The sequence below is a fragment of the Bubalus kerabau genome, chromosome 9, assembly GCF_029407905.1.
Source record: "Bubalus kerabau isolate K-KA32 ecotype Philippines breed swamp buffalo chromosome 9, PCC_UOA_SB_1v2, whole genome shotgun sequence".
Lineage (NCBI taxonomy): Eukaryota > Metazoa > Chordata > Mammalia > Artiodactyla > Bovidae > Bubalus > Bubalus kerabau.
In genome coordinates, this window is record NC_073632.1 from 60,620,838 (window position 1) to 60,635,782 (window position 14,945).

A 14,945-nucleotide genomic window follows, 5' to 3' on the forward strand; every position below is an offset into this window, starting at 1 on the left:
GACAGTCTAGATTACCCATGCCAGATAGCAAATAGTCATGATTAGAACAAATAATTAGTAGTTGGCAATGATTAAGTAAGGCTGATACATTCCTACCCTTTCTGATCATCTGCACGGACTTAAAAAAAAATCTGAAAGATTAAACTGTAATATATTTTCCAAAGTTCGTACTTTAACTTTCTCCAAATACAAAAGCATCAGCTCTAGTCAACTATGAAATAGCACACAGTATATCTGATTAGGAGCATATTAAATATATATGTTGGTACAATCATCTGTCTTATCTAATGTGGGAAAAAATAGCTTAGTGGTGGAGAAAAAATGAATGTAAGTTACAACTTCTCAACCTTGAGGATAAATTATTCCATTTAGAGCACCGACTATATATTATGTATCTAGGAGACAGTGCTAATTTAATAATTAAAATTATAATAATACATTGTTTGGAAGAGATAACCTCCTATAAGTCATTGCCATATTACTTAGTTAAAAAATCATAATCTATTAAAATACTGTAAAATATGCAAGATCTTTAGTGCTAAACGCAATCCCCATAGAAAGTATTTTCAACTTAAAAAAACTGTATTCAATGGTAACAAAATAATTATTTATTAACATATTTTCTTCCCATGATACAAAATTTCAATATTTAAGCAGGAGAAGTTTACAGTACACACTGCTATGGACTGAACTGCATCCTTCCAAAATTTGTATGTTTAAGTTCTAAGCCCCAGTGTGATGGTATTTGGAGGTGTGCCTGTGGGAGGCAGCTGGGTTTAGAGGAGGTCATGAGGGTGGGGCCCTCATGATGGGATCAGTGTTCTCCTAAGAAGAGATACCAGAGAGCTTGAGGTCTCTCTCTGTCATGTGAGAACACAGCCAGAAGGTGGCCACGTGCAAGACAGGAAGAGAGCCCTCATCAGAGCCTAACCATGTTAGCATCTGATCTTAGACTTGCTGCCTCCAGAACTGTGAGAAATAAACGTCTGTTTACATCACCTGGTCTGTGGTATTTTGTTATGGTAGCCTGAGCTGACCAATAAACACACTGAGCCCCTGTGATGTGATAGGAGGGAGGGGTAAGAAATAAAGAGGCATCAGGTATGACTCCTGCTTTCAAGAGCCCCACAGTATAACAGGGGTGGGTAACACTTTCAACCACGTTAGCCCATGAGGAAAGTGATGCAAAACCAGCACTCAGATACTTTCTGCTTCTGTGAAGTTATTTCAAGGATCCAGCGCTTCTCAAAGTTGAAAGGGAAAAAATAATTTCTAAGTACAAGAACACTAAAAATCACATTTATGGAAAAAAAAAAACCAGAATACCCAGAATTCTTCCTAATACCCTCAAGGGAGAATAACATTCTTTAAACCTTTGTACCTTCACTGAAGAGAGAAAATGACTAATTCTCACAGCTGCCCATTTAGTGTAAAACAAAATGAAGACAAGGGATGACTAATAAGCATCAGTCACAGAGGAGGGAGATTTAGGGCAGGAAGTCACTTCCTCCCTCCTGCTCCCTTTACATTCTTGGCTTCTGAATGATTAATATAGTAAGAATTTTGGCTTCGCTTTATAAGGTGATCCAAAAATGCACACCATAAACAGAACAATCCCTTCTATCTGGGGAAATGCACTTTTATACTTGTAAAAACAGAAAACAAAACAAATAAAAAAAAAAGACACCCCCCGCCCAGGCTTCCTTATAGTGATAAAATACTCTACCTAGAGCACTCCTACCCTTTGCCTCTCACATCGCAGCAGCACGTCTCCTCTTTCAGGTCACGTCTTCCCCATAAAAGTGCTAAACTAATGCCGCTTAATGACAAATTAATGTCCATGAATAAAAAATACACCTCTAATAGCATAGAGTAATTTGCCATTACAATATCATCATTGGACATGCCCCTGGTTTAATACGATGTATTTAATTCATAACCTAATGAGTGATATATAAAAAGAGGGAGATGAACCCTGCAATTACATTTATGTGAGTCTGTCACCTTATTTGTAAAACCTTAGAGTCATTTACATTCAAATTAGAACAAATGAGTGATTTCACAAAGTGTGGTGATAAATGACCACAGCAGCCCAAGACAAAACTGTATTTCCTGTGAACACATTAACAGTTTCCTATTATTTGTTAAAAATTACAATGCATATTGCCCAGTGTGGTGTGAATAATGACTTTTTTACTGATTAGGTCAGAAGACTAATATGTAGCAAAATAAATAATTTTTCTTTTCATTTTTTCTGATTTTTGCTTTAAATTAACTACTGAATTCTGGTGGATTCACACTGCCACCTGCTGCCTAGGAGCAGATACTAAAAGCATATTCCTATCAAAAGGAGTTAATTCACCACTTTGCTGGTATTATTCAGAAAGTCTAGTGAGAGTTCTTTCTCGTCAGTATATTTAAATTGCATTTCATAACAAGGGCTGATACTTGGCAAACCAAAAGATCACTTACTAAACAAATAATAGGATATACCATGTGTTATTTAGGGGAGGGAGTACAAAATCTACAAACCTTTTTTTGAGTACAAAATCTACAAAGCTAACTACAAAAAAAGTCATTTTCAGCAAAGCATGTGTATCTCCTAATACATCACTTTCAGAGGATACAGCAAAAAATCCAGTGGCCAGTACCCCTGATCTTAAGCTAGGGAAGTTTTGGAGAGGGTCGTGTGTGTGTGTTCCCTACTCTTGACCCTAGGTACAATCTGAAGGTGATGACTGAAGGTGCTGCCTGTCCACTGACGATCTCCACCACCTAGCCCTTCCTCCCAGTGTCAAGTTCCAACGCGAGAGGAAGGCCTTAGTGTCCAGGACAGAGCAGACTAGGAAAGGCGTGAGGACAAGATATGAGGCTCAGGAGGATCAGGCCTGGCCTTGGAGACCAGGCTAAGGGTTTCTGTAGGTGAAATGATGCAGCCAAAGGGTCATTAGGGAAGCTAGTAGAGTTTTCCAAACCAGATCAACATCCTAGCTCTGACTTTAAGTTTCTCCATCTGTAAAGAGAAAAGAACACTCACCTGCCTTAAGGGGTTGCTCAGCAGAGGAGAAATGGGAATCTCTGTGCAAAAGACTCAATACAGATAGGCTCTCAATAAATGTTGGTTCTCTTTCCTGTGAAAGATAATGATGGCTCTGGGGACTATGGTTTGGCATAGACAGAGGTGAGAAACAAGCAGACCCCCTAGGAGGAAATTATGAGCTCATAACATATAGCCAGTGATGGTGAGAGTCTAAAGAAAGGTAAGAAAATTAGCACTGAAGAAAAGGACCTGGTCTGAGAGATATTTGGGAGGTAGAATCAACACAACTTGATAACTGATTGGATACAGTGATGAGGAAGGGGGTTCTAAGACTCTGTCCAAATTTCTAGACAACAGATCAATGGTACCACCAAGAGAGAGAAGGATAGGTTTTCTCATGTTGGATCTGAATTGCCTGTGTGATGCTTCTTAGATAGAGACGTTCAGAAGCTAAATTTAAAAAGGCAAGGAAAAATCAAAGTTTAGGAAAACTGGACTCAAAAATTTTGTAATGTTTATCTGAAGGACTCAGTAAATCAGCAGCCACATCAGAATCCCTTTATTCACAGCCCATGTCCTGAGGATGGTCTGCAGAGATTCCTTTATAAGATTTAACATAGTGGCTGACATGCGTGTACACATGCATACTCCGAAAAATAAGAAAATTTACATGTTTTACTGGACCTACTTTAAAACAAATATTGCTCTTTAGTGAACTGGTTCACCTTTCTGATGAAAGTTTTAAGAAGAGTACAGTGGGTAAGAAAGAGGAGCAGAAGGCGGAACAGGGAAAGCAACATTTACATTTCATTTGAGACTGAATCTCAGATAGCAGGTAAGTCTGACAGGTCATGCTTATTAATAATATATAACACGACAGGCTATACAGGATGGAATCCTACAGAATCTCATCGCAAAGCAGTAAGAAAGGATGCACACTTGAGGAGCTGTTTATAAATCCCTCCTCTTGGGATGATGGGCTATTACAGTAGCCACTCCTTGCAACCACCTCGTCCTCAATGAGTTCGCTGTTTTCACAGCCACGCTACCAGTTAATCCCACCAACATGCACTGAGACCACATGTATTCTCAATGAGGGGTCCAATGAGAGGGCCTGGGGCCAAAAATGAATAAGCCAAGACCTCACAGGATAAGGAAGACCTCATAGCCTGAGAGGCCAATTCATGGTTATCCTCCCTAATACAGAGGGATACTGCTCTTGTGATGTGGGCTCCTGGCCCTCAACAGCCTGCCAGAGAAAAAGCAAGAGAAAGGACACAGTGACCTCAAAGTGTCCCTTCCCTTGGCTCAGGGGCGGCAGCAGCATCTAGGCATGTGCTGAAGAAGCTTCAGGTCAATACAACAGCTGATGGCTGGGGAGGCTCAGGGTGGCTTGGGTAGGGCAGTGAGTTTCTGGGAAGTGTCCACCTCATACTTTTCCTAGCATATGCTTTTTAATGAGCCCTAGAGGACAGGAGGAGGCACCAAAGCCAAAGTCTACCCTTCACATTCTCTGAAATAATGGTAATCTGAGAACAACAAAATAATACCAGGCATCTTAGGAAAATGGCTTCACAAACTCCTTGTTGTACCGAACAAGGACTACTCTAGTATTCTTGCCTGGAGAATCCCATGGACAGAGGACCCTGGTGGGTTACAGTCCATAGGGTTGCAAAGAGTTGGACATGACTGAAGCGACTTGGCAAGCACCAAACAAGGATAGAGAATATACTAGCTTTGGTATTGGGTCTTAATTTCTAACTACAGTTAAAGCACTAAAGATTTTTCATTTTAACAGAAAATGTTTAGATACCCAATAAAATTATTCCACAGGAAATTAAAAACTAGTTAAGCAATAATACCAAAAAAATCATAAATAGGTATAGTTATTTGACTCTGTCAAAACAAAAGCAGACTGACCCATTCTGGTAATTTGATAATCCTAAAAGATAGGCAGGGGATATATTTGTAAAAGACTGACATAATGAAGGCTTCTGCACACAAATGGTTTTAATCCACTTATAGCCAAATTTCCTTCCAAAAGTTGAACATCTTGTAACATCAGAGATAAAAAGGAAAAGGAAAGTTACATAAGAGAATGAAATGAAAACATTGGTGAAAAGAAAGTGAAAATTTTAACCCCTGCTCAAGCAGGCTAATAATAAATGACCTATCCAGAAAACACATCTGTATGCAAGTTACATTTTTTTTCCAGAGCAAACAATGAACTGCAAGAATTAAAAATTCCAAAGTGACACAAGTTAGCCAATATTTCGACAGGTTCATCTGATGGGTAGGGAAAAATACTCATGAATGTCCCATGTTCATCCGGAATCCTTATTTAGAGAGAATTATAGTTTACACACACACACACACACACCCCTGTATATACACACTATTTTAATATGCATTATGATAGCTAGCACCATAAGCAAACTTTTGTCAACACACATCATTAATTATTATCTACCAGGGAAAAAGTGAATCAGGTGATGATGCTGAAAGCACAAGTTGTAATATTTGTTGTAAAAATGTCAAATAAAAGTAATTTCAATTTCACAAATTGAACACACAGATTTGAAGTCTTATAGCCAATGTTTTTCTCATTTGGTACTTGCAGAAAGGGATTAAAATAGCTATCCCATATCACCCAATGATATTGAGGGGAATCAGAAGGAAAAGAAGATAAAACATTTAAACATTTACTATTAGATTAAATATGCTGAGATAATGATAAAACTTTTATCCGCTGTATTGGAACTGCCCCTTAGTTGAACATGGCTGACATTCCTTACACTGTCTCCCTAGGGAGCACTGGTTCCTATTTCCTGAGGTTGCTGGGGGGATGAAATAATATGATATACGAGAAAGGGCTTTGGAAATGACCTAATGAGTAACAGAATGGCTGTATTTAAAATTAGAGAAATTATTAGGAAGGAAATAAATAGGCAGAAAAAATAGCATTTTTCTACTTGCTAATAATATGTCATGTGCACAAGGATAGTAGAATTAAATTATGTAGATTTATTATTTTTCAAATTTACTTTCGCTGTTGGTATAATCCTGTAATAAATGCAAGTTAACAGTCATACTAGTAGAATAAATTGGAGGATCTCAAGATAGGAGGTTGGTACTTAACTCTGCAAAATAAGAGACTCATAGACATACTACCTGCCTAAAATGTCCTGTGTCTTCCTATAGAAACAAAAGGTTTTCATCCAAGAAGAAAAAAAAGGTCTTTGGAATCAGAAAGGCCTATCACTCACCAGCTATGAGCAAACTGGGATTATTTTAAATCTTTGATTGTTTACCTATCAAAATGTGTACCCTGTTGTGAGGGCCAAACGTGAAGCATCAGTGAGCAAGCGGCAGGTGCTCAGTAGATGGGCTATTCTCTCCCTCCCCTTCGCAAAGCCTTTCCTGCAACCCTAGCAAATCAGGGCAAAAAATGCACAGATCACTCATCACTTCTCCAGAATTTACTGCCTGAGAAGTTCATGCAGCAAGTAATTATATATGACGTCATGATATGTTAGCTATTGTTACCGAATCTGAAATGACTATCCAACTTTTCATGCATTTCCACAATCAGACAGCATTGGTTCAAGTCAAGACCCTTCCTAGTGTCATCTCCCAGGGCCCCAGCAGTGAACCCTGTCTGTGGTTGTTGAGTTGCTCTGCTGCCCAAGGGGAGTGGAGGCCTAGGGTGGGCGGGGAGGGCTGGGGACATGAGGTAGGGCGCTGAGAGCTGCAGCTGCCCTCCTAGAAGCCTCAGTTCGTGTCCTGGAGAAATTCTACCACCACAGGCCACATCTCCCACCCACCCCTCTTGTACTTTATCTGTGACTGGAGTCCAGTTGGTGGGTTACTGCAGAGGGAGGAATGTGCAGGGCATACTAGCAGGATGCAAGCTTACATACCTGGATGAGATAGTGAGAACACAAATTGAGAAGCTCCAGTAACTGTAGGTGACTGCCAGCTGCTAACACATCCTGGATCACGCCTGGCTCCAACAAAATCTGTTGTTTTTTTTTAAATAAAAGAAAATAATCAGTTACTTAAAACTTGCTTAATCTGCAAATATACTGTATTTAAATTGCTCCTTAACATACTATATCTGAATTAATACTGTTTCTTATTATGGAAGTCAGTCCTTTTTTCTGTTCTGATTAATGAGCTGTGGCCCTCATTCTAACAGCTGAGTTCTCATTTCCAATACTCATTTCTTGTGCACAAAGCTCCACACTTAACCACTTATTTTTGCAGGAGGATATGAACATTTGCAAAGACCAATATAATAGTCTTAAAATTCAGTTTGTGATGAATGTCATCTTGTAAATACAAAAGAATTGAATTTTAGTTTTTCAACGTATACTTCAGAATGTTTTTCTTCAGTAAATTGCAGACACAGTACAGTTAACAGGTATTTTAGGGAAAAGGGCTTACATTTCTCCTTGAAATACAAGACCAGAGGTAGATATTGCTCCGTTTTACTTCTAAATCCTATAATAACTTCAACCACAAGCTTTCATTTTTTTTCCTTCTCAATCTATGATTCTCTAATCCTTTCTGTTTCAAATAAAAGATGTAGAAATAGTATTTTTAGAATAAAAAGGCATCAGAGAGAAAGCAAAATGCCCCAGATATACTGGCAAGAGCAGTCTTCACTCTCTTCTGATTAGGTCCAACTTTGGGCCTACAGCTGCCAGTGCTTGAGCTGGTAAACAGGACTGGAGAAAAACACACAACTAAGTTGACTAAATTAACTTTACATCCAAGACTGCCAGGCACAGGAAGACTGCAATGCTGCTCCAGTCTTCCTCACCCATTTCCCAAGCACAGTGGTTCCTCAAGTCTAGTCTCTGAACCAGCAGCATCAGCGTTACCTGGGAAATCCTGAAAATGACAAATTCTTAGGCACCTCCCCAGATCTAACTGAATCAGAAACTTTCAAGTAAAGCCCAGCAACTGGTGTTTTGACAAACCCCACTGGGGCTTCCAGTGCCCAGTGAAGCCAGAAAAACACTGGTGGAGTCAGCTCGCTCTCTCCCTCTATTTCTTCTCGCATGCTCCTCTCTCCTCAAGCCTGCAACTCCTTGTCTCTCTTCTTATGCTAACTTCATGATCTTCCAAAGCTCCCACCACCAAGTCTACCAACCCACCTACTCATATCTGTTCCAGCACATTTTATTCTCCCCCACACTTCAATTGGGCACTAGATCCCATCTCTCTCTGCCTGATACTTCCCCTCTCGTTGCTATGTCATCAGCTGTTCTCTTCCACTGGATGATAACTCTCATCAGCATACAAATATGCCATTCGAGCTCTTAAGAAATAAAAATCCCGTCCCTTGACCCCAAAGACCCTTCATGCTTCCCATCATAACAAAGCTCCTCAGGGGAAGTTGTCTATATAAAACCCCATTGCTTGCTCTACTCTGCTCTCTTTCAAATCTATACCTGTTGAGTTTTGTTCCCATGGTTCCTCTAAAAATGCTCTCATCAAGGCCATCAGTGACTTCTACATCCAAGAGCCACTTCTCAATATTTAATCTTACTCAAGCCAGCAGCAGTTAGCAAAGCTGATTGCTCCGCTTCTTGAACAATTTCTTCCCTTGCCCCTAAGACAACACACTCTCTCTCGGTTTCTTCTACTTCAATAACCAGAGCCTTTCCATCTCCTTCCCAAACTGTAAGCGTTGGGGATGCTCAGAGTTCAGTCCCCCATCTCTTCTTTCCTCTCTCTACTAACTCCGTGGATGACCTCACATAATCCCATGGCTTTAAAACTATCCACACACTGATTACATTCAAATTTGTTTCTCCAGCCCCAACCTCACCCTTGAACTTCAGACTGACATTCAACCACCCATTCTGTGTCACCACTTGGGTATCTAATGGGCAGCTCAACCTGAAAGTGCCCCACACTGAACTCTTCATCCTCTCCACCAACCACCAAACCTGCTCCTATCCCAATCCAACCATTTCAGCCAAAAGCAACTTGGTTATTTACACTAAAACCCCAGAGTCATTCCTTACTCCTCTTATTTTTTTCATACCTCATATCTGATCCATCAGCCACTCCTGTTAGCTCTACTTCAAAATAGTTCCAGAATCAAACATACTCAGTGCCTCTTTCAACATTATCACTCTAGTCCAACCTACTGTCTCCTATATAATAGCCTCCTAACTAGTTGAACTGCTCTCTCCTTTGCCTCCTCACACTGCTTTTAATATCAATCAAATGGTTCTTTAAAAACAGAAATGAAATCATGTCACTCTTTCATTCAGAACTGTCCAACAACTTTTTATCTCATTGGAAAAAGACCAATGTGTGCACTATATCATGTAAGTTCCTTTTGTTTTTTTTTGTTTTTTTTTTTTTTTTTTTTTTTTCGTTTTCTTATCTAAATATCTTTAATGTTTCATACAACTATAGCATATTTTATTTTATTTTATTTTTTTTTTTTATTTTTTTTTTTTTCATAACTGAAGGAGTCAATAATTTTTGTTTTATTGTGGTTTTAAAAGTCATTTTTTTTTTTTTCACTTTCTTTTTTTTTTTTTTTTTTTTTTATTTTATTTTTAAACTTTACATAACTGTATTAGATTTGCCAAATATCAAAATGAATCCGCCACAGGTTTACATGTGTTCCCCATCCTGAACCCTCCTCCCTCCTCCCTCCCCATTCCATCCCTCTGGGTCGTCCCAGTGCACCAGCCCCAAGCATCCAGTATCGTGCATCGAACCTGGACTGGCAACTCATTTCATACATGATATTTTACATGTTTCAATGCCATTCTCCCAAATCTTCCCACCCTCTCCCTCTCCCACAGAGTCCATAAGACTGTTCTATACATCGGTGTCTCTTTTGCTGTCTCGTACATAGGGTTATTGTTACCATCTTTCTAAATTCCATATATATGCGTTAGTATACTGTATTGGTGTTTTTCTTTCTGGCTTACTTCACTCTGTATAATAGGCTCCAGTTTCATCCACCTCATTAGAACTGATTCAAATGTATTCTTTTTAATGGCTGAATAATACTCCATTGTGTATATGTACCACAGCTTTCTTATCCATTCATCTGCTGATGGACATCTAGGTTGCTTCCATGTCCTGGCTATTATAAACAGTGCTGCGGTGAACATTGGGGTACACGTGTCTCTTTCCCTTCTGGTTTTCTCAGTGTGTATGCCCAGCAGTGGGATTGCTGGATCATAAGGCATGTCTATTTCCAGTTTTTTAAGGAATCTCCACACTGTTCTCCATAGTGGCTGTACTAGTTTGCATTCCCACCAACAGTGTAAGAGGGTTCCCTTTTCTCCACACCCTCTCCAGCATTTATTACTTGTAGACTTTTGGATTGCAGCCATTCTGACTGGTGTGAAATGGTACCTCATAGTGGTTTTGATTTGCATTTCTCTGATAATGAGTGATGTTGAGCATCTTTTCATGTGTTTGTTAGCCATCTGTATGTCTTCTTTGGAGAAATGTCTATTTAGTTCTTTGGCCCATTTTTTGATTGGGTCATTTATTTTTCTGGAGTTGAGCTGTAGGAGTTGCTTGTATATTCTCGAGATTAGTTGTTTGTCAGTTGCTTCATTTGCTATTATCTTCTCCCATTCTGAAGGCTGTCTTTTCACCTTGCTAATAGTTTCCTTTGATGTGCAGAAGCTTTTAAGGTTAATTAGGTCCCATTTGTTTATTTTTGCTTTTATTTCCAATATTCTGGGAGGTGGGTCATAGAGGATCCTGCTGTGTAAGTTCCTTTTGAATACACAGAGCACCTTAGCGTTTACATCTAGCTGCTTTCTTTGCCTGGATTGCTCTTCCTCAAGACATCAGAGAGGCTCACTCCTCATGCTCTTCAAACCTCTGCCCAGACAGCATCTTACCTAAGAGGCCTTCTCTGAACATCCTATGTAAAACAGTACCCCACTCCCCATCACCCCTATTCCCAATCTCTTTGCTTTATTCTTCTTCATAGCACTTAACATCTCTCAACATACTACATATTTGTCTCGTTGATGATTTTCTGTTCCTCCACTGACTAGGATACATGATCCAGGAGAGTAAGAACTTGAGCCATTTTGTATCCCTAGCACTCAGAACAATGACAAACAAAAAGCTTTCACTTAACATTGATGAATTAACCTTAATTTATTGAATTAATTTACCTCTGAAAGTGAAAAGTGAAAGTTGCTCAATTGTGTCCAACTCTTTGCCACCCCATGGACTATAAATACAGTCCATGGAATTCTCCAGGCCAGGATATTGGAGTGGGTAGACTGTCCCTTCTCCAGGGGATCTTCCCAACCCAGGAATTGAATCGGGGTCTCCTGCATTGCAGGCAGATTCTTTACCAATTGAACTATCAGGGAAGAATTTATCTTTAGATATGCTTTTTTTAATTTTTAAAAATTATTTATTTATTATTTACTATTGGCCACACCAGGTGGCATGCAGGATCTTAGTTCTCCAACCAGGGATAAAACCTGCACCCCCCCTCACCCCCGTGCAGTGGAAGCGTGGAGTCCCAACCACTGGACTGTCAGGGAAGTCCTCTAGATATGTTTTTAAATTCAAAACTAACTTTATTAATAAGCCTAACTAGAGGAAAGAGGGAAAAGAACTATACATTTTATTTCTCAATGATCAAAGAAGTGAAAAAGTTAAGCGTGTGTGGCAAAAATACCAACATTCATCTTATTCTGAAAATTCTTTACAGCTCCTTTCCTGTCTAGTCAGAAGGAAAAACCTGAATTTTTCTAACTCCTCAAGGAGAAGGGTTTGACTGACATTCAGGAAATTATTGCAGCTCCCTTCACAGGAGCAAGGATGTAGTGTATTCTTGCAGAAGAGGCATGGCCTAAGGCGCAGAATGGGGAATAGATGGATTAGAAAGGTTAGTCTTAGCCTTTAAATCCTGTCAGTTGCGCTTATTTCACACAACTGGCATTCATGATAACCTCTAAGGCTCGGTAATGCCAAACACAAAGACAGATATCACAGAGAGACAAGATGAATATTCCACAGCACGTGTAACATGTCCAGCGGGCCACCTGGAGAAACCTCAGAAGAGAAACCCATACTGGGATTGTTTTTTTGTCTTTGTTTCTTGATTTCTGTTCTGTAGTTTTTTTTTTCTTCTCTCATCACAACATAAGTTTCTCTAAAAAAAATTCTTTAGCACAGAAAATCCCTAAGTGATTTTAAAGGGAGTGGTTTAAAAAAAAACCTATCAGAAAAGCTGGGTCTCACTTATAGAACCAGAACCAGCATTTCCAAGCTCCACTTACATTTATTTACGTTAGTCGCTCAGTCGTGTCCAACTCTTTGCAACCCCATGGATTGTAGCCTGCCAGGCTTCTCTGTCCATGGGATATCCCAGGCAAGAATACTGGAGTGGGCTGCTATTTCCTTCTCTAGGGTATCTTTCCAACCTATGGATCAAACCCGGGCCTCCCGCATTGTAGGCAAATTCTTTACCACCTGAGTCACCAGGGAAGCCCTTAAAGTCTTTTCAATTCAGTTCTGTAGCTTATTGGTGACTGGTTGTCCTCATATATTTTTCCAGAGAATTTGTGTTTGGGCAGAAAAACAAAGGTTGGATCTCATCACGGTGTACAGTATGGCCAATCTATCAGTTGTCTAGAAGAACTGGGTGAAAATGGCCTTCTGTAGAAGGAAGGGCTCTCCCACACGTCAGTTGATAGATGAAGATGGAGATCGCTAAGTGTTGCAGAGCACACGCTGGTTACACTTAGGCCTTTCAGGAATGCATACCCACCCACATCTAGTCTGGCACTCAAAGCAGATCAGATAGGAAGAGGGATCACTCCAGGACCACCCACAGGAGGGAAGGTGGTCAGTTCAGACACGTGACAGTTCAGAACACGGAGTAGTCGAGTGGGAGCTTGACACGTCTAGTCAATCATCAAATTGGAGGAGCTTAGCTCAGATGAGATAGAGGACAAGACCAATGTCTGAATAACAAAAAAGATAAAGAAATGCAGGATGCATAAAGCCAAGTAGTCCAGAAAAACACTAATGCCACCCAACTGGGCTGGCATTGCCTCTTCCCTCAGGGATGCTCCCCTGCCTGGGTGGAGGCAGAAGTGGGGTGTCTTCAGACTGTTCAAAGAGGTTCTGATGCAATTTCAGGTGGGCACGAGCTGCCGGTTCACAGGCCATCGTATGGAACATGCTTTCCCTGCCACCCACTCACACTTGACCTCCAGGTAACAGAATACAGAGGGCTGAACTTGAAAGAGGGGAGCTGGACAGTCCTAGCTGGGGAGGTGACAATCCCATTTCAAAAGCTGTCCTGCAGCTGGTGGCAAGTTAGTCCGTGTCAGCTGAGGAAAGATCCACTGCTGACCCCTGTCCCAAATGCTGAGACACCGCCTTCACTGTGACCAGCTGAGGATAAGAAGCGGTCAGTGGCTGTAGTCAAGGTGACACTGGGTAGCCTGACAAAGCAACAGAGGTAAAAGCCACAACTACAGTTGAAGACGGCGGTCTCTAAAGATACCAGGGAGAGTTACCACATCAGAATTCAGGCTTGAAGGGTCCAACTGCCCTGCCAGAAGGAGGCACTCCTGAATACTCAGACCAAAGGTGTCGTCTGGCCACTGATGTAAGCAACAGTGGATCTGCACAATCTTTCTGTCTGCTAATTCCCTCAGTTCTGTCCGACTCTTCGTGACCCCCACGGACTGTAGTCTGTCAGCCTCCTTTGTCCATGTGATTCTCCAGGCAAGAATACTGGAGTGGGCTGCCATGCCCTCCTCCAGAGGATATTCACAACCCAGGGATTGAAGAACCCCCGTCTCTTAGTCTCTTGCAGTGGCAGGCGGGTTCTTAGCTACTAGCGCCACCTGGGAAGCTGCACAATCTCTAACAAAGGGCTTCCAAATTGGAATGAGACTGGGGCTCCGGGTCCCAGCAATATCCTCGGGCAGGACACAAGGCCAGAAACTTAAGAAAGAAGAATATGAAGGAGAGGTGAGAGGCTGCAGAGGCTACAAGACGAGCCATGTCCTCACTTGGCAGGGCTCTGGGAAGACAGGGCTCGGACTAACGGAGCACACAGACCCCAGGGCGTTCCTGCCTTTCCTTCTGCAGCTCTTTCTCCCAAATCACCAAGTGTCTCTTCATCCTTCTAATTTTGCCTTCTTATTGTTTTTCTTCTCTTTATTTTTTTCTCTCACTTTACCTTGCTTCTTGGAGTTGCTACTGGTAGGGACTGTCTTTAATAGCCATGGTAAGTCTTGGTGTGATCTTTTATCCTGCTTTATGAATAGGTGAGTTAGCATCTTCAAAAAAATGTTGTATCTCAGTTCTTTAAAGCTATCTTCCTCATTTTTTGCTTCAGGAGCTGTTTAAATTACTTACCTCTGGGTTTGTGGATAGAGTAGTCTGAAAGAACTGAACGTGTTAAAGTCAAACAATGAAGGTCTTTACCAAACAAACAGCTGTGCACACAGGAACACAAGCACTTTTGAAAGCTCTCATGTAAGTGAGAATCAGATGTGGCTTAAGACTATTTATAAGAATAAAAGCACATTTATTATTCTTTATACTTGTTTCTTTGGGACATTTTTCTGTATAATATAGCAAAAATGGCAAATTATCACAATTTGAATTTATAAATAAAAACAATTGAATGAAAGTGTAAATAAATTTTAAATTATCAGATATTAAGGATACATAAAATGCTTTGTATAAAGTTCTTCAACAGACTTCCTATAGACAGAATTTGAACTGTAAGATCTAGCTGTGGGAAACTGCCATCAATTTAGCTCTTCTTTCAAAACCATTACACTAAGGATTTTTTAAACCACAAGGTGGCGCCTAAGATTAAAGTAAGAGGATTTTCCAAATTAGGAAGCGTATCTTT

At 40.5% G+C, this 14,945-nt stretch overlaps 1 protein-coding gene across 1 annotated transcript in view; it reads right to left on the reverse strand.

Moving 5' to 3' along the window:
- KLHL32 (kelch like family member 32) overlaps positions 1-14,945 on the reverse strand; it is a 200,047-nt gene that overhangs the window by 82,767 nt on the left and 102,335 nt on the right. The window contains exon 6 of the mRNA XM_055535435.1: positions 6,961-7,059. Within this exon, the coding sequence (XP_055391410.1) occupies positions 6,961-7,059 (99 nt within the window). The remainder of the gene's footprint in view (positions 1-6,960; positions 7,060-14,945) is intronic.